Source organism: Schistocerca americana, chromosome 1, assembly GCF_021461395.2.
Source record: "Schistocerca americana isolate TAMUIC-IGC-003095 chromosome 1, iqSchAmer2.1, whole genome shotgun sequence".
Taxonomy (NCBI): domain Eukaryota; kingdom Metazoa; phylum Arthropoda; class Insecta; order Orthoptera; family Acrididae; genus Schistocerca; species Schistocerca americana.
Genome location: NC_060119.1, coordinates 595,781,754 through 595,806,464, shown reverse-complemented (window position 1 = coordinate 595,806,464; position 24,711 = coordinate 595,781,754). Strand labels below are relative to the sequence as shown.

At 39.3% G+C, this 24,711-nt stretch overlaps 1 protein-coding gene across 3 annotated transcripts in view; it reads left to right on the top strand.

Annotated features, from left to right (window-relative positions):
• Nucleotides 1–24,711, top strand: part of LOC124606908 (DNA repair protein RAD51 homolog 4-like) — a 204,654-nt gene that overhangs the window by 137,518 nt on the left and 42,425 nt on the right. For all 3 annotated transcript variants that reach the window (XR_006978748.1, XM_047139022.1, XM_047139014.1), the window contains exon 4: nucleotides 15,455–15,641. Coding sequence is in view for 2 of the 3 variants with exons in the window: in XM_047139022.1 (XP_046994978.1) it covers nucleotides 15,455–15,641 (187 nt within the window). In the remaining variant the exon portion in view is untranslated. The remainder of the gene's footprint in view (nucleotides 1–15,454; nucleotides 15,642–24,711) is intronic.

The window sequence follows — 24,711 nt, the reverse complement described above, 5'->3', positions numbered from 1 at the left end:
AGGGGCTGCACCAACAATGGCAGCCGAGGAGAGGGGGCAGAGGCAGGAATCCTATACAGCAGTCTACCAGACAGTGACCCCAACTGCAGTGCAAACTGGAGCATCTGCAACACAGGAACAGGCATCGGAGGGTGGGGGGAGGGGGGGGGCAGTAGGCCCTCCAGAACAGACCTCGCTGTGTGAAGCTACAGCAGATCAAAGTGATGATGGGACGTCTGCCTGTCAGGACAGTGGACAATGCACAGCCACCGGCCTCGGTGCCACTCAGTTCAGCTGGAGTCTGAAACTACGAACCCAGAGAGGTGCAACCGGCCAGAACCATCATGGAACCAGCGATGCCGGTAGATGCAGTGTCGGATGCAGCAGGTGGGGGAGGGTCCATGGCTAGCATCCGTTTAGCAGCTTCGCTGGGCTCTTGTCCCTCACCAGGGTGAAACAGAACAAACTCATAAAAACAGTCTGAAGCAGCTTCAGGAGAGCTGCCAGATAAATACCCCCACATCTTAGCTTTAAACATATGAACCATGTGTTCAGCCTAACTGTTAGATTGAGAATGAAATGGGGGAGCTGTGAGGTGGCAAACACCACTAGCCTGACAAAAAGATGGCAGTTCTTGGGAAACAAACTGGGGGCCATTATTGGTAATCATGGTATACAGAAGTCCCTCAATTGCAAAAATTTTAGACGGGGCCAAGATATTGGCCGCCATGGGCATGGATAGAAAACATTCCGCATAGGGAAACTTGGAGTATGGAGTAGGCGTTCACAACAGTGAGTCAATACTGATTTAGGAAGGGCCAGGGGGGAAAAGACGCCTGGGGGGGGGGGGGGGGCGCACGTGTTGCTGAACACAGTGAATGCAAGTGGCGACAAGCCACACAGTATTTGTGCACCTTCACTGTGCCAAGGTCTTGCTGAGAGGCAACTGTAGCCAACGTGAGATGCTGACCCGGCTAAAAAGTAGCCAGACACTGAGCAGATTGAAGCCTAGATTTAAACAAAGTGAATGCTCGGTCACAAGCTGGTGACCAGAAAAAGGGCACATTGTTATGCTAAAGCATGTCCAGGGGCTGAGAAACAGCATATGTATCAGGTAAAAACTTATGGTAGTATGCAGCTTCACCTAGAAACACCTGCAGTTCCTTAACGGAGGTTGGCCACTGCAAAGCCACAATTGCAACAGCATAGTGACACAATGGCTTGACCCTTGTGTGGAAACCTCTAAACCTAGGTACTGAGTTGATGGCTCAAAAAATTGAGATTTGGTGAGATTGCACTGGGGAACCACATACTGCAAAACAGAAAACAACAACCAGAGATTTCTAAGGTGGTCTTCAGTCGAAGAACCTGAGACAATGATATTGATGAGGTAATTGATTCAGCCAGGTACAGAGGATGTCAGCTGTTCTAGAAAATTTTGAAAAATTGGTGACATGCTAGCAACTCCAGAAGGCAAGCATTGATATTGGTATAGACTGAAGGGTGTAGTGACAACAAGAAGGAACCTAGTGGCCTCATCCAAGAGGAACTGGAGGTACAGCTCTGACAAATCAATCTTGGAAAAGTAGTGGCTGCCTGATAATTTTACAAGCAACTCGTGAGAGCTGGGCAAAGGGTATGTATCTGTCATGGACTGACACCGAAATGACCATGGAGGCGAAGCTTACCCATCGGTTTGTTAACTGGAATAAATAGGCCAAACGACATTGAGTGACTTCAAACAGAGTTGCGCAATGCAACAGACACCTGCCGCACCCAAGAAAAACAAGGGTGGGCGGACTCTTTCATGGTAATGTGGGCCTGAAAACTGGTAGCACAACTAGCCCAGGGGAAAACAGAGATGAAAACTCAGAGTGGTGGGTCTCAAGTTGCTGAAACAGAGCTTGATCTGATAGTGAGCTTACCTCATCAGCAATGGAGAAACCAAAAGCGTTAAAGGCATCTTACCCTAATAGGTCTGCAGTATGGGAATGATCCACAACAAGGAAGGAGATGGAGAACTGACCTAGGATCGGAATCTGCTGATTTTTGTAGCTATCAAACTTCTGTGAAACCCATGCGAGGGGAGGGGAGCCGAAGGCCATGTATGTTGGTGCGTTAACTAAAGTCACTGCAGCTCCTGTATCCACTTGAATTTTCAGTGGTTTATTAAACAACTCATTCGGGGAGACAGTTTAAGTCCATCAGTACTACTTGTCTGCCATGTTTGAAGAGGTTGAAGAGGAGTTACACACCATTGCAGTGTGGCCTTTCTTTCAACACTTACTGCAAACAGCCCAATGCTTAGGGCCCACCCTTGTATTCGATGAAGCAGTGTGGCCAGGATGGAAAAGGGGGTGGGGGGGCATGCAACTGCTGTTGTGTCCTGTTGCTGTAACCTTTGTAATTCAGCTGCCCAGGTTGTGCAAGATGGGTTTGGGCATTTTTGATAATGATAAAATTCTACATGCATCGCAATGACATGCATTCTGTCATGGTAATAGGTTGGAAGAAGCTTGCACATTTCGTCAAATGATAAGCTGGCCAATTCTTGCAAAAGGACAAGTTGGCACAACAACTGATAAATGCACAGTGAAAGACAGCAAAGAAAGAAAGCCCTACACAGGTTTGCTTCATCCATGTGAAAAACTTGGAAATGTTGACATAACCATGTCTCATAGGAGTCCCAGTCTTCAGCTGATTCACCATATGACAAAAAAAAAAGTGCAACAGTTGCACTGACAGAACAATAACCTGGTGCAAACATGCAGATGCCACTTGATTGAGAGTGCTGATGAGAGTCTGCTGTTGTTCCACTAAAGCTTCCTTCTGGGCAGTGACATGTTGAAATAAAAAAAATGTAACCCAGACTCTTCACTAAGTTTACTGTAACAAGGACAAACATGATTTATGGAACATAGTATTTTATAGAGCCACTTGTAAGATACAATAAAGTACAGGTTGTGTGTATCACTGAACACAGTGACTGGACAACAGTAATATAAATTACAGAACAGAGCAAGCCCTCATTTGTGATCATTTAAATAATTACTATTCCTTTGGTGGCTCACCAGAGAGTGACAGGGGGCCGCCCCAGTTGGCCTCTACAAGCGGGTCTCTGAACTATATGGATGCATGGCTCTGAAATCATGGATGTCATCAGTGAAGGTACATCAGAGAGGTATGACTTGAACTGTTTTTCCTGATCGGTGCTACAGAGGGCCGTGCTGAACTGGGCAATCCACTGATGATTAAGGTTCTGACTACAGTTGTTGCTGTAGCATCTTTTGTTGGATAGTTTTCAGTCCAGCAATAGTAGAGATCAGCTGTCAGGCAGCATTGGTATACATCTGATGACGATAAAGGCCCTGTAATGTCGGTATGGATATGTTCAAATCATTGACTATGTGGGTTGAAAGTACCAATTGGAGCTGTAATGTGGTGCAGTCTTTTGGTACACTGTCAAGCATTGCACTGGCATACAAATGTGTTGCAATCCACCTTGATCTGTGGCCAAACAAATACTGTTTTCACCAGTTGTGTAGTAGCCATTACTACTGCAGAAGAAAGAGTGTAGAGAGAGGAAATTAAATGTTGTTGGATATCCGCTGTAATTCAATTAAATTCAATTCAATTTTTATTATCACATAACATGCCTTATACAATCAAAGATTGTGACATAGGTGACTTGTCAGCTTTTACACTATATATAACAATACTAAAAATACAATAAACTAATAATATACATGGTGTAACATCTTCAAAGAGGTATTTTAATTACAATTATAATGCATTGTTACCATTCTTGAAATCTTCTACACTATAGTAACATTTATCTTTCAGATATTTTTCCAGGTCTCTTTTGGTGCCTTTTACATTTGGGTCATCCATATCTTTCCATATTTTATTTACAAATTTCATGCCCATATAGTATGGGGTTTTTTCATATGATTTTAAACGGTGGGTAGGTAACACGTAGCTCGTTCTATGTCTTGTATCATATTGATGCAAGAAGAAGTTACCCTCAAAAAGTTGTGGGTTTCTTTTCGTGAAAGTGAGAGTTTCATAGATGTATATGCTTGGAATGCTCATTAGATCCAGTTTTACAAATAAAGGTTTGCAGTGTTGCTTTGGTTTTGCTCCCACCATTGCCCGGATGATTCTTTTTTGTAGTCTAAAAGCTCTAAGTAAATTTGTTTTTTCAGACCCCCAGAAAATTATACTATACCTAATGACTGAAACAAAATATGCATTATATACAGTTTTTTCTACAGCTAAATCAGTAATACTATACAAGATATTCATAATATATACAAGGCTATTCAGTCGACCCAGTATGTTGTTCACATGGCGACTCCATAACAGGTTTTTATTGACTAACACGCCAAGGAATTTGACACATGTGCAGTCTCTAATTTTTTGTCCATATACCTTATTTCACTTATAGACTGTGCAGATTGTTTTGTGGTAAAATGAACAATTTCTGTTTTTGTAAAGTTTAATGTCAAGTTATTGTTTTTGACCCATGCCTCCACTTCCCCAAGTGTTTGTTCAATATGACGAATTAGGTCTACCTCGTTTTTACAACAGACTACAGCTGTTGAGTCATCTGCATAGAGGATAGTATCAGACTGGACCTGACATGGCATATCATTAATATAATATAGAAAAAGCAGTGGCCCTAATATTGAGCCTTGTGGAACACCTAATTGAGTGGTTTTCCAGCCAGAGAGAAATTTCTTGCCGTTGATGTTAATAAGTACTCTTTGTTTTCTGTTTGCCAAGTTTGATGACATCCAGCTAAGAGATTTGCCTTGAAAACCATAGCGTGCCAATTTTTGGAGAAGTAGGTCATGATTTACTGTGTCGAAGGCTTTGGACAGGTCACAAAAGATGCCTGACACACACATTCTATCATCAAGACATCTGCTGACTTTTGTGACTAATTCATTTATTGCATGGATTATGCTGCGGCCTTTTCTGAAACGATATTGATTGCCTAAGATAATGCTGTTAGATGAATTGTGATTTTCAATCTGATCACATGCAGCTCTTTCAAATATTTTTGAGAAAATTGGTAACAGTGAGATTGGCCTATAGTTGCCCAATTCATCTTGTTTGCCTTTTTTTTGTATGGGCCGACCTTCTGCATATTTTAATCGATCTGGGAAACATCCCTCATCAAATGATTGGTTGATTATGAAAGAGAGTGGATATGCAATACTGTGACAGACTATTTTTATTATGTCAGTGGGGACCTCATCCCACCCCGCAGATTTTGAATTTTTTAGGGACATTATGATTTTGATGACATCTGAGATGGAAAAATGAGAAAACTTAAAACATGTGCAATTGCTATCTGTCATATTGGGCTTTGTATTTGGTGGTGAACAGTCACCAAATTTGTTACAGTTTATAAAAAAGTCATTGAATGATTCACAAATGGCACTGGGTTCTGTAACAGCTCTACTATTTATCACTATTTTAGAAGGGCATTTTCTCTCTGCCTCACTGCCAACTTCACTTCTTATAACAGACCAAACAGCTTTTGATTTGTTTTTTGCATTTGAAATGAAGTCGTTATTTGCAGTACGTTTTGCTAGTTTAACTATTTTGTCAAATGTTTTTTTGTATGTGCTTACATACTTAAGAAATTGAGGGCCTCGATTTACTTTTGCCTCCATATGCAGTTTCCTCTTAGTAGCACTAGACACTCTAATTCCTTTTGTTACCCAGGATCTACTTTTTTGGGACCTGGTCCTCACTGTTACAAAAGGGAAGCATTCATTGAATATACCCAAGAATTCAGTTAAAAAGTTATTGTAATTGTCACTTGTGGAAGTGTGTTTGCTGACTGTCCACTTGGTTTGGCTTAGTTTTTTGCAAAATACTTCCACATTTTCTTGACTGAAATTCCTACATCTTTTTGTTGTGCAGACTGAATTTTGCTTCGGTAGTGATACAAATAGTGCTTTTTGGTCTGATACTCCTAAATCTAGAAGAAACTTTTCTTTTACATAATAATTATAACTACTTACAATATTGTCAATACATGTTGCAGAGCTTGCTGTAATTCTTGTATACTGATCGAAATTGAGATTTAGCCCATTTGTGGCTACCAGGTTCTTTAAGTGTGAAGAAAATTTGTCATCAGTCCTTACATCTATGTTGAAGTCAGCACATATAACCACTTTCTTGTACAGTTTCTCACATTTTAATTTATGTAGCAATGTATCAAACTTATCTAAAAATACAGAGCTTATATGGTACCCAGGGGTGCGATATATGCTGATAATTAGTGTGTTATACTCTTTAAGTTCTATACAACAACTTTCAAATGTGCCTTCTTCATTCAGATGGCTAAAATTCTGTCTGATATCATAGTCTACCGTGGAATGAACTAATATGCAAGAGCCTCCATACCCTTTGGTCCTACAAAAGCTGGTAGCCAGTTTATAACCTGTAAGTTTATTCAGGAGACTGATATTTTCAGATTTTAGCCAATGTTCATTAAGACATATTACTTTCGCAGATTGTTTCACACTTTCTAGCAAAATTTCTATATCATAAAGCTTCATGATCATTCCTTCAGACAGACCTCTTATGTTCAAGTGCATAACGAAATTACTATTGCATATATTATTAGGTAGAGGGTCTTTAAAACTAATTTGACTATAAAGTAACGGAACGTCCACCTGAGTGTTGACTGCTTGTTCTGGATTCGTTGTATTGGGCCAAATTCGGATAGAACTGGCCCCCTTCATCCGTTTCCCTGTGTGTGAGCATCTGGATGATGAGTAGGTACAGTTTTCTTGACGATAATTTCAGTCTTTGCTGTATGTTCTGAGGCTGGTTCTGGCACCGTCTCATCTTCTGGACGTGATGTTCCTGTTTGAGCTGGCGCTGTGGCTGCGATTTTGAAATTGTTTTCTCGTTTATCCATTTCCTTGGTCGAAACTGGTTGCACAGCAATTGATTTTCTTGCAACGTCGTCGTCTTTTTGTATTAATTTCGCTAGCATTTTGTCAACGTATGACTTGCCAGCGTTATTATAATGTAGTCCATGTTTCGTATAAAAATCTCTTGCATCTGGAAGATCAAGAAATGTTACATTTTGTTGGGACTTGCATATTGTGTAGAATTGTCTGTTTACTTTTGCAAGCTCCAGATTTACGATGGAATTGTCTTGCAGGTCGTATCTGTGAGGCAAACTAGTAACTATGATGTTCGGAACTTTCAGGTCAACTAATGTAGTTTATAAACACTGGGTCGCATGTTTACTCTCATTTCTGTATACATCATTACTTCCACCCATGATTATGACGGCATCATTCTTAGATAGCTCATTAAGTGAGTTGCTGCTCTTAATTATCTCAGTCAAAGGTGCACTGGGTTTCTTCATACCTGTTGCCGTGAATAACGTACTGTACTCATTTATTTTTTCGGCAATTTTCTTGGCGTGGCAGTCACCAAGTACAACAACCTGTCGTTTGATGTTCACTGGTTTATTTTTCGTATTAGATGTTTTCTTGGCTGCGCACTCGATTGGAAGTTTCGTCACTGATTTTTGTTCGTCATTGTTCTTTGTCTTATCACAGTCTTCGTCTAGTGTTGTGAATTTATTTGCTAGCGGTATCGCCGGAACTGTACTCACTGTCTGTCTGTTTTTTTCGGCAAACTCCACGTTTTTTGCGCAGAACGACGGTTAACAACACTGGCTTGTGCTAGACGATGATCTCGCTCTATCTCTTTGTATTTCGTTTCCAGTTCTTGATATTTCTGCCGAAGTTCTTCATATTTCGTATTTATTGTCATTAAATCCTCTGTAAGCACACTTATTATTTTTTCTTTTGATTTTATCGTGTCCATTACCTCGTTTTTCGTGACACTCACAACGCACTGACGGCATGTCCAGTCATGTTCGTCTTTTATATATTTTAGATTAACTTTAACACATTTGTCGTGATACCACGACCTGCAGTGGATGCATAGGATACCTCTCTTTACCTTTTTTACGCAGATTTTACACACGTCACTATCACTTTTTAAGGAAACTGAGACATCGTTACAGAACAAAGTTTCGTACAGTCATGCTTATGATGTCTATATTTTGCAATGCGGGGCTATGATCGAGCATGATATTTGAAGACATCAGATCCATAAGTCTGATGATTCTTTGAATATCACATTCAATTAATTGTCCCCTTCCTGAGCACCAGAAAATGCTATGAAATTTCATCATAATGACGTCAATGCATGGCACTGTGCCCGCTGATCCAGTGTGCTCATTATTAATGTATTGAATATCTGTAGCAATCTGAGCCATGAAGTCAAATACTGCAAGTGGTATGGTGATCCCTTGTCTGGCTTGTGATGAAAGACTGTCACTAATGGTTTAAGGTCATGATAAGAAATAAATTTATACCTTCAAGCATTTGTCTATGATTGCAGCATAGTTGACATACAGATTGCAGACAGACATATAAGAATTTGTTTGAGATAGTGATAATTTTTTACCAGTGAAAGTCAGAAGTTGCCATCCATGTTTTACACATTGTTGTAATACAGCTCCAATGTCAGTTGCTGATACAAGTACCATAATTGTGATAGGTATCTCAGGAAGAGGATGAGGTAAAAATGAAGACCTGCAATAGCATCTTTTACTTTGGTGAATGATGTTTCATTTTCAGTCCACTGTAGCATGTGTCCTGGTTTGGGATAACCATTAGAAAGTCATTGAGTGGCACCACAAAAAATTCATGCATATGCACAAAACATGGATAAAAGTTTGCAAACCACAAGAAATGGAATAATTCATATATTATTGTGGACTATGGAAATTGAACAATAGCTTCTAGCTTGTCTTTAAGTGGCAGAATTTCTTATTAATTGGTTAAGCAGCCTAGGAATTTTACTTCCATTGCCCCAAAACACATTTTTATGGGTCACTCATTTGACACTATTCTTTTAATCTACCAAACAGCTATTGCAGTTGTGCTAGATGCTGTACCTCACTACACAACATTACAAGGAGCCGTCAATATAGACATAACAGAACTCTTAAGTCTCTAGTTGTCTCATCCATGATGTGCTAGAAAGTCTGGGTGTCATTGCACAGTCGAAATGACATTTAAAGAAATGTGTGGAGTCCAAACAGAGTGCAGACAGTGCTTTTGCTTATGCCTCCTGATGAAACTGGTGTATGGTAAAAATCACAGATGTGTTTGATTGTGAGTAAATGTTCTGCCATGAATGTGCATATAAAAGTCCTTGATATACGACACATAGTAACAGTAGGATATAGTCATCACCAGAATATGACTGATTACTATTCTTAGTACAGTATGGAGTGCTGCCAGATTCCTTGTGCTAATATGAAAGAGAACTCTGGCTTTATGATCTTGAATTTGTCTGGAGTGTGTGAATGAGAACATACATGGACTTGGGATCGCATCACGGTGACTGTGTGATGTACCAAAGAGTGTCTTCTGGTGCTGGAATGGGTGATGAATGGGTGACTTTGGACAATCCCTGACAACCATTTAAGGGTCAGGTTAACTGGCATGGAATAAGTGTACATTTACTAGAAAACTGTGTTGCAGAGTCAAGCAGAAATTGATGGCAAAGATCTGGGAAGAGGCCATAATATAGTAAGAAATTTGCTCCAACGGATGGGTATAGTACATCAGTGACAATAAATCTAAAAATAAATTTACATCAAAGATTGAATTTTAGAGGCAAGGTGACATGGCTGCAGGTCTTCCTGGGTGGTCCACTTGACCCCGTACAGATTCACTGTGGAAGATCTGAAGATGGACATACTGGAGATATTAGCCCCTGTACCATTTAGGAACTGAATCTTGGTAGATGCTGTGCTATAAACAGTTAACAACTGTCCAGTTTGGAATCAACCATTATCACTACAGATTTCTGGTGGTATTTTCTTGTCAAAAGGTGGTTTACACTGCTGGGCTGCAATTCTTAATTTTCCATGTTAACCAGCAGATATTCTCACTACTAGGCAAATACTTGTTTCTATTGGAAAAGCATTACTGTTGTGATACAGAGGTGGAATGCCATATTTGGAGAGCCATAACTTGTTAAATAAATTCAGTTGCTTGCATTTGTAGCACTTTAAGAGGACTTTCTGTCATGGTGAAGATGGTTGCAACTCCCATGGATGGACACAACTCAACATTGGTTAGCAGTTTGAGCATTTGTGTGGTAGGCATAGATTACACTACACAGTTGTCATAGTTAGTTTCATGCAACACAATTGAAGAGGAAGCTTATGTAAAATGTGTTATCAGTATGAAGTAAGATTAAATTCCTCTAGAAAGTTAGTTGTTCATGATTCAGGAACTGTGGGTAATCAGATGTAGTGTGAAAATCCTATTTATTTAACACAGTGCCCAGGATGGTTACAGCTAAACTTTTGTATCTTGAGCCAGTGTAGACAGAAAGCTATTTACATTATGGTTACTCACATTTATATGATGATGCTCCAATTGTGTGCTGCAGGATTTGAGTTGTGTTAGAATGTTAGTATCATGACTTGCCATTAAATGCCAGCTATGGTACAGCAAACAAGGTTTGAAACACAAGCATCAGTGTGCATTACAGTTGTAGTCAGTCAACATGTACTGGACAAGATGAGCAGGCTTTATTTATCAAGTCATTTTACTGAAATAGTAGCAATAGTGCTGATGCTCTTGATGCTTATTGACACATTAAAGGAATTTGGAGAGGTCCTTTTTCTGCACTGGGTTTGAAGAACATAATTTGAAAGTTCAGATTAACTGGCAATTTGGGAATTGCTCCAAGGAGAGGATGACAACCAGTTGCACTTCAAATTGTTGAAGAGGTTACTGTTGCCATGATTGAGAATGGTGCACACTATGTGCAATCTTCAAGCAGTGAAAGAGCTGTGTCATGACAGCTGAACATTCCATGACCTCCTGTTGTCTTGGCAGCGGTAGAGAAATCTGTAGTGTGGTTCCAGGCTGTGGTGGATGCAGGTGGTCTTCCCATTGAGCAAGTTTTGTAACCTGGAATCTAAATATAGCAGGCAATTAAAAAATGTTACTCTCTCATGTGGGAGTTAAAATGCATTTCTTTCAATGATTTATTTGGTATTTCTCTTCCGCATATCCTTACGAATGTTTCTACAAAATTTCATTGTTCTATGATCACATGTTTTTCATGGGGGCCCTCTCAAGTAATGAAAGTTTAATTATAACCTCCCTGTAAATTATTAATTACATCACATAACAGTAAAATGTAAAAAAGAAAATTTGTGTTCTTTCATTTGTTTGAAGTTCAGATACAACATGAATAATTACACAGTATACACAGCATGTACAATACAGCTAACAATTTACTGTGTACAGATGAAAAGGTTGGCATTAATGAGGCTAAACAGGAATTAAATAAGAAAAGTTATGCGGGACCTTAATCTGTGGCAGATATATGTAGCAAAATAGTACACCAGGGAAATCAGTTATGAAATACCACCAAGAAAATGTAGGAAATGACTAAGAGGACAATTAACAAGTCAGTCTTTTTTCTAATTCCGGAATCCACACACTTTTGCCATGTGTCTGGTTCTAATGTATTAGCATTATTTTCGGGATATTGACCCACAGTGTGGCTGAACAGCTTAATTTGGGGTGATATCTAAATATTCTTCTGTAAGTAAGATTCTTTGCCTCCTCGTAAATCTCATACCATCTTTCTCAGTACTGACTTTCATATCACTGAAGGTCCAACTCTTAACTTCATGATAAACACACAAACATTTGTTGCCATCATTTTCATATAAATATTCTCTCCCTTCCAGCCCTGGAATTTACAGAAAATGTACATCTTCAGCTACTGTTTTTTTATTCAGTATTTCTCTTCATTAGCATGCCAGATTTTGTCCATAGCTGCCAATTCTTAACCTGCCAGTCTCAAAACTGCCTTCACTGCTCATCTCTTCCACACCTGTCTGCTTCCCTAGTGTGTCCGGTACTACATCAAATAGGCCTGACTCCATTTAAGAAGCAAGAGAGTTTACCTCTTGCCCCTAAATAAGATAATTGCTTGGAATGCATCAAAAAACTTTTTCATCAGGGCCATAATTTCCTGAACTCATGTCATAAATGATGCCTATCTTACCCACTGTTCTCATATCACCCAGAGACCATTTTGGTTTCCCCCCTGACCTTTTCTGCATCATGACCATACTCTGTGCTACTCCTCCATCCACTATTTATATGTATAAGTTCATCTGAAAGAACCGAAAAAGGTGATAAACTGGTAAGAAATTTAACATGAATTTTTGATGATGGCAGGTCAATTCTCCAGCCAGATTTATGTTATCTATGGTTTCCCTAAATCACTTAATGTAAATGCTGGATTCGTTCCTTTGAAAAGAACATTTCCAATTTATTTTATTTTCCTTCCCCATATATGTGCTTGTGCTGTGTGCCTAATGCCCTCATCGTCTATGAGATATTAAACTCCAATCTCCTTTGAATATCAAAATATGTGACATAAGTGGCCATATCTCTTTATTGTATTTGCTTAGAAGCTTCAGTGTTTTACTCCTCCAAGGGGCCATAGTGTGAAAATCCTATTTATTTAACACAGTGCCCAGTGACATAATTTCTATCTTGATATGTGACGCTATTCCCGAGTAAAAGAAGGTTTTCAACAATCAGACAGACAGATAGACGGACAACAAAATGATTGTATAAGGGTTCAGTTTTTACCAACTGAGATATGGAACCCTAAAAAGCTTATCTATTCTTTGCAGCTGTAGGTCTGGTGTATTCATCAGTGAACCTGTAAAATCTCTAGTTACAGATGTTCTGAAATGTTTTGAAAGTTGTTCGTTTGTGTGTGATATGCTCCCTAATCTGAGCAAAACATTTGTCACTGAGTCACATGATATCCTAAGACCTAAATTTGAAAAATATGGTATCAAGCATAATGAATGGACTATCATTAATCCAATTCTATCTATTAGATAGGAAAGCAGTTGTCACTAAATAATTGTAGGTAAAATGCCATACCTGTTACTGCAGATGTGCCACAGAGATTTGTCCTGGGCCCTTTTCTTTTTCTAATACACCCGAATGATCTCCCAAGTTCTTTGACCAACAGATCATTAATATAAGCTGAGAGTGGAACCCTCATAATGACCAATCCTAATATGGAAGAAGCAAAAAGGAAAACTTTGTCAATGGTAGATAAGCCTGCACAGCAGCTGCAAAAAGAGAAACTAATACTAAATAAAAAGAAAACTGAAACAAAGTACTTCTATCTCCACAAACTAAGTGAAAAGGTAAATGAGTGTTAATCTATTTGGACCCACAACTGAAGACGAATGCACACACAGACCAGTTGTGCATTAACTTACACATATTTATTGTTCCAAAATCGCCAACGTCAGTGTGAAATCATCCTTGGCACCCTCATCATTCAGTGGTAGAACTGGACAAGATGGTAGCACCTCCTTAAGTGCAACAAAAGATCTTTCTTTGTCCCTCATTCCAGGAATATTTGGTATTTCTCTGCAGTAGTTCTTGCAAAGATGTGCCTTGGTACAGAAGTCCCTTATGAATTGCTGGTAGTACGAGCACAGTCCAAGAAAACTTCTCACATCATGAGTATGTGGAGGAATTGACTGCTTGTATTTTCTCTGGATCAGGACAAACTCCATAGCCATATTTCTTGGGCAACGAAGAAGCACTTTTTTGACTTCAGGCAGAGATGTGCAGCCTGAACACACTTCAACATGATCGTCAGGCAGCTTAAATGTTCTTCAAGTGTGATCAGAAAAATGACATTGTAATCCAGTAGCAAAGGCATGACATCCATTTAAGGTGTCAAAGCAGGTGCTGAGAAATACTTTGCTCCTTTCAAGAAGTCTAGGTTGTCATAAAGTTTGAGATTTTGTTGGCTTCTGTCATACTCAGATTTATCATGTGGCATAGGGCCAAAGCATTACATATGTATGACTGTGTTGTTTCCCCATGTTATTGGGCCCTGTTATTCATTGGTTCTGCTACAAATTGAGCCTGCTGCTGAAAGATGTCAAACATTTTCTTCAGTTCAGCCTGGTATTTGTACCAGCTACTGAGCTACTCTTCATTGTTCTTGAAACACTACTGGGCTGTGCCATCAAAGTAAAAGTACACATTTGTCAAACACGTCACATCATTCCACCTATTCTATTTAGTAACTCAGTTGAAACCTTTCATCCATTTCATTGGATCCGGACAAGTATCACTGGCTGATGAATGCCTGATGTGGAGCTGACTTACTGCCGTTTTGGAAACCATCTGCCTCCCAAATATACGGATTTTAGGAATGGTGTAAGGCTTGTATTCTGATTTCTGTCCATGCAGACTACTGACTTTACATTTGTTTTGACACAGAAAATTTCTGGACTGGAAGGTCATGAGCACTTTGTGCATGAAGGGCCTTGTATTATAGTTCAAACTGACAGTGGGATGTGTATTTGAAACTGTTGTAAGATTGTCAGTGCATTCTAGAGCTCCGTGGCATAGTAGAGAAGCAAAATATTATGTTTTGCAATTGTTAAGTTGTGCCATAAACTGTTTTTGCAGTCATTAAAGAGAGCAATTGAAAATGAATGAAATTTTCCTTTGTTGAATTTTCAAGAAAAGTAAAGTGGATTCCATAAACCCTAATTTCTTCAGTGACAAACTAAATTTCACTCTGCCTGGCTACATGCAATGAGCTGACTAAATTGCTAATGTGGAAATAAAGTGCACATGCCAACTAATTTCTGCTATTCAAATGATGTTGCTTTCATGTTTTCACAAGCTCCAGATCATTATGGATTGCTTCTTGCAACAATAGCCACCCTTTACTGTGGTTATCAGAAAGGAATTGAAGAATTCAGAAACTAAAGAAATATGTTTGTAAATGATAGAACGCAGCAATCAGTCACCCCCCCCCCCCCCCCCCCCCCTGTTTTTTCTAATCCACATTTTAGCTAGTGTCTAGCCATTATCAATGTACTATTTTTTAATCTCGATGCATGTTAGTTCCCTGTTGTTCGGGCATCACAGTTCTTGGAATACTAGTATTCAAACACCTGTGATTGACACCCGAACAACAGGGACCTAGCATGCATCGAGATTAAAAAATAGTGCATTGATAATGGCTAGGCACTAGCCGAAATCTGGTTTTTTGAAAAGAAGAAAGAGAAAAAAAGAGGACGACTGATTGCTGCGCTCTATCATTTATAAATTCCATAACAGCCACTGAGTGCATCCACTTTCCTAATGGAAGGTAACCTGATAAAGAAATATGTTATTCCAACAAGTGGGTAATTTCATCACTTATAATTTTGTGTTTAATGTGTGTTTACCTGTGTTAATTAAAATTGTATGTCACAATATACATAAATAGTCCACAGTAATTAAATTAGTATTTTTATTTGTTTTACTTCTTTCAGGAAATTGGTAATATAATGAATAAAGTAAAAGTGGTAAATGTTAGAAATATTTATCAGCTTTTTTCGTTCTTACACAAATGGAAAGAAGACCTCCAGGAAATGAGGGGAGACTACAGCATTCGTCTTGTTATTATTGATTCATTACCACCACTGTTTTTTAATTTTTATGGAGAAGGCCATAATGATGGTGAGAGAAAATTAATATATTATCAATTAATTGGCTTTTCTATTATTTCAACAACATTGTTTTGAAACTTTCACTGTGGTTTTAATTTTAATGGACAGTATGTGAAGGTTAAGCTGTGAATGTGCTTGTGTATTATGTTGGGTATCCTTCCTAGCAAAACTAGGAGAACAGGTTTTTGTTCGTTTTACTGAGCTCTCACTTGATAATCTTATACTGTTGTTGCATGCTTGAAATAAAACTTCTTCTGTGAAATTGCAATCTTATTAATGCTTCAGTAGTTGATCATTAGATTCAGTCAAGCTTTAGAGCCAAACTGGTGTATGAGGGTTATCAGCAAGAGGGAAAACAGTCCCTTTCTGTGCTTCTAAGCGTGTTATAGGATCTGCAGAAGTTGAGATATTCTCTGATTTTGTATATTCTGTCATGACGGATAACTGTCAGGTACATGGACTGACTTAACAAATTCATTAATAAATAAAAGCAGCAGGCATTATGCCACATTAAGTCCCATTAAAGTCCTATTTTTTGTTTGTGTTAACATGGACTACAGTTAAACATAGCATCAATAGTATAAGAGCATCTTTTCTGAAAAAATCTGATTTCCCAGTCATAATAAATAGCTGCTACTTGCTTAATATTTACATGACAGCACTGATTTTTTTATTTAGATAAGCAGATAATATGTCAAAGAAATGACTAATGAGAGAGGTTTTTAATTCTTCTTTCAATTTCCAAAACTTTCCAATTTATTGTTGCACATTTGTAGTAGCTTGTTAAAGTCATATCCATTCAAATACAGATTTCACATTCAGTGTGAAACTGAAATTTATTATTTCCCCCAATACAAATCAGAAACAATGTACTGGACATTTAATGAAGGAATTCCATGATCTTTGAAGAGACCTTTGCAAGAGTTATGATTATCTATCTCAGGTAGTAATATTTTCCCTTATTGGTTTGTCCCAAAATGGTGAACAAAACCCAAATAAAATCTTTATTTACACCTGCATCTGTATTGTGCAAACCACTGTGAGTGCATGGTCTCAGAGTACTTCCGTACCATATGTTAAGGGTCTTCCTGTTCCATGCACATATTGAGTGCAGGAACAATGATTCCTTAAATGCCTCTGAGCAAGCTGTCATTAGTCTATTGTATAGCCCCAGCCAAGTGGTGTGATTGGTAATGATAAATTTACATGCTGCAACAACAACTCTTTGTTTATTAAACTTGAACTAAACTCAGTACAGTTTTAGAGGACAAAATTCCAAACTTGAGTACAACAGAAAAGCGCATCTTGATTATGTGCAGCCATTGCCCGCTATGACAGAGTCTACGATTGTCAGAAGTTGTCATGCGTTGGGAGGTACTGTGGATGATCAGCAGCTCTGTGCCATGAGGCTGTGTGCTTGTGGACTATTGAGACACAGGTCCTGGTACAGAATGATCACAGTGAAGGGGTGAGATGACTTTGTCTGATGGGAGCAGCAGCAGCAGCAGTGGCAGTGGCAGACATTGTGGTCCAAAGCATATACTTGAGATGGCTAGTGGTTAGTCTGTGGCACAGAGTGTGAACTTCTGTCAAAAAGCTGAGCCATCAATGGAGGAATACAGTCTCTGGACACTTGACGCAAATAGGTGCCAGCAACTTCAGCACTGTTTGCTGTGCCCTTTATGCTGTGTATTGGTGCATCTTGTGCTCCCAGATGCTCTAGCAGCTGCAAGAAGTGTGGCGGCAAACAGGCCACTGAATCTTCTGTTGATAAACAACCTCCTGAGGTAAAGCAGGTGCCATATGTGGCCCGCAAAGCACATCTGTGAGTGAGGTGGCCGAATGCCAAATGTGCAGGGGCTCAGCCCTGCTTATACTACATTCCCTATTGGAATGATAACATAAGAGGCTGTTACTATGTTCCTAGATTCCTCACTTAATTGAGGTTCTTGGAACTTTGAAAGTAAGCTTTTATGGAAAAGTTTGCATCTGTCTTCAAAAATCTGCCAGTTTAGGCATTTCAGCATTCCTCTGATGCCCTCTCATGAGTCAAACACTCCTGTTACTATTTATGCTGCCCTTATTTGTATAAATTTAATCCCCCCATCAGTCATGTTTCACACATTTGAGCAACATTCTTGAATGGGTCACACAAGAACTCTTAAACAATCTTTTTTGTTAACTTAGTGTATTCCTCATTATTTTTCCAATGAATCTAAAACTGAGTCTTTGTGATCACCATTTCAAATCGCTCAAATTTTTACACCCAGGTATTTGTGTGAGTTATGACACATTAATGTCAAAGTCATAGGACACCACTTTTCTGCATTTTGTTGAGTGTACACATTTTTAAATTTATGGACATTTAAAGCAAGCTGGTAATCTTTTCTCCACTTTGATATCTTTTCAAGATCTGATTGAATTTGCAGATTTATTTATTTATTTTTGGGTCATCAGTCTCCTGATCGTGTGCCAACCTCTTCATCTCAGAGTAGCATTTACAACTGGTGTCTTCAATTAATTGCTGGTTGTATTCCAGTCTCTGTCTTCCTCTATGGCTTTTGTCCTCTACAGTTTCCCTCTAGTAGCATGGAAGTCATTTCCTGATTTCTTAACAAGTGTCCTATCACCCTGTCCCTCCTCCATGTCAGAGTTTTCCACATATTCCTTTCCTCTTTGATTCTGTACAGAACCTCCTGATTCCTTACCATATCAGTCCACCTAATTTTCAACATTCATCTGTAGCATCATATCTCAAATGCTTCAGTGCTCTTCTGTTCTGCTTTTCCCACAGTCAATGTTTCACTGGCGTACAATGCTGTGCTCCAAACGTACATTCTCAAATTAAGGCCTATATTTGACACTAGTAGACTTTTTGTGGCCAGGAATGCCCTTTTTGCCACTGCTAGTCTGCTTTTGATGTCCTCCTTGCTCTGTCCATCATTCTTTATTTTGCTGCCTAGGTAGCAGAATTTCATAACTTTACCTACTTCGTAGCCATAAATCCTAATGTTAAGTTTCTCGTTGTTCTCATTTCTGCTAGTTCTCATTACTTTCATCTTTCTTCAATTTACTGTCAATCCATATTCTGTTCTCATTAGACTGGTCATTCCATTCAACAGATCATGTAATTCTTCTTCACTTTCACTCAGGATAGCAAAGTCATCAGTGAACTGTATTGTTGATATCCTTTCACCTTGAATTTTAACCCCACTCCTGAATCTTTCTTTTATTTCCATCATTCCTTCTTTGATGTACAGTTTGAACAGTAGGGGCAAAAAGACTACATACTTGTCTTACACCCTTTTTAATCTGAACATTTCTTTCTTGGTCATCCACTCTTATTACTCCCTCTTAGCTCTTGCAGATATTGTGTCTTACATGTCTCTCCGTATAGCTTACCCATATTTTTCTCAGAATTTTGAACATCTTGCACCATTTTACATTGTCAAACACTTTTTCCAGGTCAACAGATTCTATGAAAGTGTCTTGATTTTTCTGTAGTCTTGCTGCCATTATCAACTGCAACATCAGAATTGCCTCTCTGGTGCCTTTACCTTTTCTAAAGCCAAACTGATGATCGTGTAACACATCCTCAATTTACTTTTCCATTCTTCTGTATAACATTCTTGTCAGCAACTTGGATGCATGAGCTGTTAAACTGGTTGTGCGATAATTCTCGCACCTGCCAGCTCTTGCAGTCTTCAGAATTGTATGGAAGATATTATCCTGAAAGTCAGATGGTATGATGCCAGACTCATACATTCTACACACTGTAATCTAACCCTCCCTCACATCATTTGTTGAATGTCACTGTCTTTATGGTTAACTCTATTAATAAGCTTCAAGAGGAGTAAGATTTACAATAAAATTTTTACTTATAATCTTTTCTTGTAGTTGGCTTCAGTTCTTTGTCTTGGGACTGGTTCTTGAAGCTGAAATTTTTAACACTATAGGTTCTCTTGGTTCCAATTGACATAATACATTTTTCTGTATCACACTGTCTTTACGATTTCCTCATCAACAAAGCAGAAAATTATATTGTTCTTCTAAAAACTAAACACACATCTGATCACATCAGAGGCATGTCCACTACTCCCTCACTCTGCGGTACTAACAAAATTCCAAAGGGCTTATAAATTTTCTTGGCATACGAATTTCTATTAATTTACATTATCATTTTATAAATGAATCCAGAAATTGATATAATTAATTTGTAGAACATTATTCTTTTGTTAGCTATTCAATCTTTTTCTTATGGTCACTTTCCCATCAGCAGTCCCCTCCCAGGGATCGGAATGGGGGGGGTTTTCCAGAATCTTTTGGGCACTATTTCAGAATCTTTTGCCAATGGAGACATCATCATGACACTTTGTCAATTATGGGTCACATGTCCTGTGTATACATGTTATGTGTCTTTAATGCAGTGGTTTCCATTACCTTCTGCATCCTCATGCCATTAATAATTGCTGATTCTTCCGCCTTTAGGGGCGGTTTCCTACTCCAAGGACAAGAGACTGCCATAGACCTCTGTCCACTCCTCCATCCTCTTTAACAAGGCCATTGACAGACTTCTTACACTGGAAGTCTTCGGCCACCAAGGCTGATTATTTATAAAAATTTAAGTGGTGTCAGGTTTTGAACCTGGGACCAATGATGTTTTGAATACTAATCAAAGATGCTACCGCTAGATCACAAGTGTAATTATTGATATACAGTATGAACAGCAAAGGCCCCAACCCACTTCCTTGGGGCATTCCTGAAGTTATTTCTACACTTGTCGATGATTCTCCAGTGGAGATAACATGCTGCATCTTTTCTACTAGGAAATCCGAAATACATTCACTTTGTTTGATGTGCTATGTAACCACACTTCCGTTCATAGGCATCAGTATGGTACTGAATTAAATGCTTTTCAGAAGACAAGGTGTATTTCAGTGCCTAAATGCCATGGCCCATGTTTTGAGATTCTTCAACAGTGGATGTCAGTAATCCGTAATAGTGGATGGTAGTTTTGTGGATACCATTCTTGTAGACATGTGTGAAATGTGATTTCTTCTTTTACTGGGTCCCCCTTTTTTTTTGTTTGAATAGTCTACAATTGATTATGGTTAAAAGAGGGTCTATGTTAGCAGAAAAGTCTGTGTAGATTCTGAAAGAGATTCTGTCAGTCCTTGGAGCTACAGACATTCTAGTGATTTCGGCTGCTTCTCATCACCACTAACACTAATATCTATATCAGTCATTTGTGCAGTGGTGTGAAAATTAAATTGGAGCAGTGCTCTGAGATTTCCCACTACAAAGGATCATTAGAAAACCAAGTTCAGTATTTCTGCTTTTGTATTCCTACTCTAAAGTTCAGTTCATTCATCAAACATAATTGTCTGGACAGTACAGACAGCTCTGCGTATGACCAGAATTTCTTTGGGTTTTGTAAGAACTCTTTCGATAATATTCTGTTATGGAGATCATTCAAGGCTTCGAGTGATGCTGGCCCTTGCCACATGAAATGTTCTACTAGGCACATATCTATCATTTGCTTGATTAAGTATTTTTGTAACCTTGAATCTTTGTTCCTCTACAGGCTTCTGCCAAGAGTTAAATGTATCAGTTTCTTCAACGAGTTATGACACTGCTGCCTCTTTATCTTGTTCATAGAATATGTTAATGTTCCTGCTTGTTTGAGTTGCCCTTTTTTCTTTGGTAATCATTCTGGCTAAAACTGACTCTTGTCACTGATGCCTGTTCCAGGGTGAACGCCATCAAAGAAGTAGGATATATTTGTTTCTAATAGATCAAATATATTTCCTTAACGGGTGGGCTTCCAAACTATCTGCCATAAGTAATTTTTAGGGAAAACATTTAGTATTGTGAATTTAAAAAAAAAAATACCAGCAGGTTGAATGTTTGAAGAAGCTTTGGGCTTGCAGCAGATCCTCATTTGTTGCACTCCACATTATTTCAAATTTGTACCTGCCGATCATCAGGTGAGCCATTGAACACTGATGAAGACTTCACCCATCATGCAGATTATTAGCACATTGAATGTATTACTCCCATGCATTAAGAGTATGGTGACAAACTGACCACATGACGTAGCAGGCAGTGCCATCGCTTTTGGAATTGCAGAAATCACCTGTCTCACTGTTGGCACTCCTAGTAGCCATCAGCATACTCTGATATCTTCTTTTAGAGCAAATTGTAGGAATGATGGGGTTCCATGCATTGTCCAGCTTGTACCTGCTGTCACAGTTCATCAGATTTTCTGCCGAGCATATTCCACAGAGTCTTTAATAATGGAGTTCTAAAAAGATGTTGCTGTGGCCAAAATTATTGTTTTATCATACTCTATTGAATGGCTGGTGGAGCTACACTGTTCAGCAATAGCAGACTTGGTTGATTGCAAAAGGCAAGTGTTTTGTTGATGTTCAGTGCAAAGTTCTTGCACATTGCACATTGTCTGGCCTATGTAAGCCATACTACAAAGGCATGGTATTTTATAAATTCCAGCCTTCCACAAAAACAAATCATTCTTCATTGTCCCAGAAGGTACACAATAGTAGACAGTGGACAGAAATCAGTTCAACCAAAGGTTTCTATAGGATTCTGACATCTTGAAAAAATTATTACTAACAAAGGAAGAAAACCTAAGATTTTGGCACCATCAACTTCCTATTTGTTGTCTTTAATTGACAGTACCCTCTTAACATGCTGGATGTTGTTGTTGTTGTCTTCAGTCCAGAGACTGGGTTGATGCAGCTCTCCATGCTACTCTATCCTGTGCAAGCTTCTTCATCTCCCAGTACTACTGCAACCTACATCCTTCTGAATCTGTTTAGTGTATTCATCTCTTGGTCTCCCTCTACAATTTTTACCCTCTGCGCTGCCATCCAATACTAAATTGGTGATCCCTTGATGCCTCGGAATATGTCCTACCAAGCGATCCCTTCTTCTAGTCAAGTTGTGGCACAAATTTCTCTTCTCCCCAATTCTATTCAGTACCACCTCATTAGTTATGTGATCTGCCCATCTAATCTTCAGCATCCTTCTGTAGCACCACATATCGAAAGCTTCTATTCTCTTTTTGTCTAAACTATTTGTCATTCACATTTCACTTCCATACATGGCTACACTCCATACAAATACTTTCAGAAAAGACTTCCTGACACTTAAATCTATACTCGATGTTAACAAATTTCTCTTCTTCAGAAATGCTTTCCTTGCCATTGCCAGTCTACATTTTATATCCTCTCTACTTCGACCATCATTAGTTATTTTGCTCCCCAAATAGCAAAACTCATTTACTACTTTAAGCGTCTCATTTCCTAATCTAATCCCCTCAGCATCACCCGATTTAATTCGACTACATTCCATTATCCTCGTTTTGCTTTTGTTGATGTTCATCTTATATCCTCCTTTCAAGACACTGTCCATTCTGTTCAACTGCTCTTCCAGGTCTTTTGCTGTCTCTGACAGTATTACAATGTCATTGGTGAATCTCAAAGTTTTACAAACTGCCTATTGGCTCCTGTCTCGGGTTCTTCAGCCAACATTCATCTAATGATTTTACTGACGTTTCACCAGCACGAGTGGCTGGCTTTGTCAAAGCTTCATCCTCCATTGCCGGTGGTGAACTGGAGCCGAGCTCGCGGCCACAGACTATATGTACCTGGCGCGCCAACGTTCAAGGGCTTCTCTGCGGTCATTTCCGGTGCTGTTCTCCTCTTGCTACCTGCAACAGTCGTTTGCTGCAGTACGGGAAGCCAGGATCCATTTACCTTTCTTGTTGAAACTATTCTCATGTTTTTGTACTTCTACAGTTTCTCTGAACAAGCATGTGATAGTGCTTCTCTACAGCGAGAACTTCAGTGTTGGCGAATTTTATTACGTTGTCAGTTTAACACAGTGCGTGCTCTGCCACGGCCGATTTCTCCACCTGCCCCAACCTTCAATGTCGCTTATGCTCTTTGATCTTGGTGTTAATTGATCGTCCAGTCATTCCAACATAAACTTTTCCGCATGTGCATGGTATATGGTATATTCCCGACTTTGCAAGTGGGTCCCTTTTCTCCTTCGCTGATCTTCTTTGTCGGTTTGAAAATCGTCTTTATGCCATGTTTGCGCAATATAGGGCCGATGCTGTCCATCACTCTGGGAATGTATGGCAGAAAGGCCGTACCCAACATTTCTTTTTCTGATTCCTTACTTCGCTGAGTGTTTGGCTCTGTTACACTTCTAATATAATTTGTGGAGAACCCATTGCTCCTCAGAACACTTTACAGGTGTTGCATTTCTCGTCTAAGGTGCTGCAGCTCACATATTTGCCCTGCTCTCGTTACGAGTGTATTAATCATGCCTCTTTTGTGGCTCGGGTGGTGGTTTGATAGTTTGTGCCGGTATCAGTCCGTGTGTGTCGGTTTTCGATACACGCTGTGTCCCAGGTTTTCGCCATCCCTTGTGACCAGCACATCTATAAATGGCAGATTCTTGTCCTTTTCTATTCCATGCTAAATGTTATGTTGGCATGGAGGTTGTTCAAGTGTCTTAGGAAGTCACTGAGCTGTTATTCACCATGGCTCTTCACCATGGCTCCACACCACGAAAGTATCATCGACATACCTGTACCACACCTTAGGTTTGCAAGTCGCCAAGTCCAGTGCCTGTGCTTCAAATTGTTCCATGAAGAAGTTGGCCACCACTGTACTAAGAGGACTACCCATGGCGACGCCTTCCAGCTGTTTGTAGAAATCGCCATTCCATGTGAAATAGCTCATGGTGAGATGTGCATGGAAGAGCTTTTCGATGTCTTGCGGGAAAATGGAACCGATGTGCTCCAGAGCGTCACTGTGTGGCACTTTCGTAAACAACGAAACAACATCAAAGCTGACAAGGATATCATTTGGTGCAAGTTTCAGTTTCTTCAGCTTCTCAGTGAAATGTCCTGAGTCCTTTTTGTATGTGTCAGTCTTCCCCATGTGTGGCTGGAGCAGAGAGGCCAAGTGTTTTGTCAGTTTATACGTCGGTGAGTCAGGAGCGCTAACAATCGGTCTCAGTGGAATGTTGTTCTTATGGATCTTGAG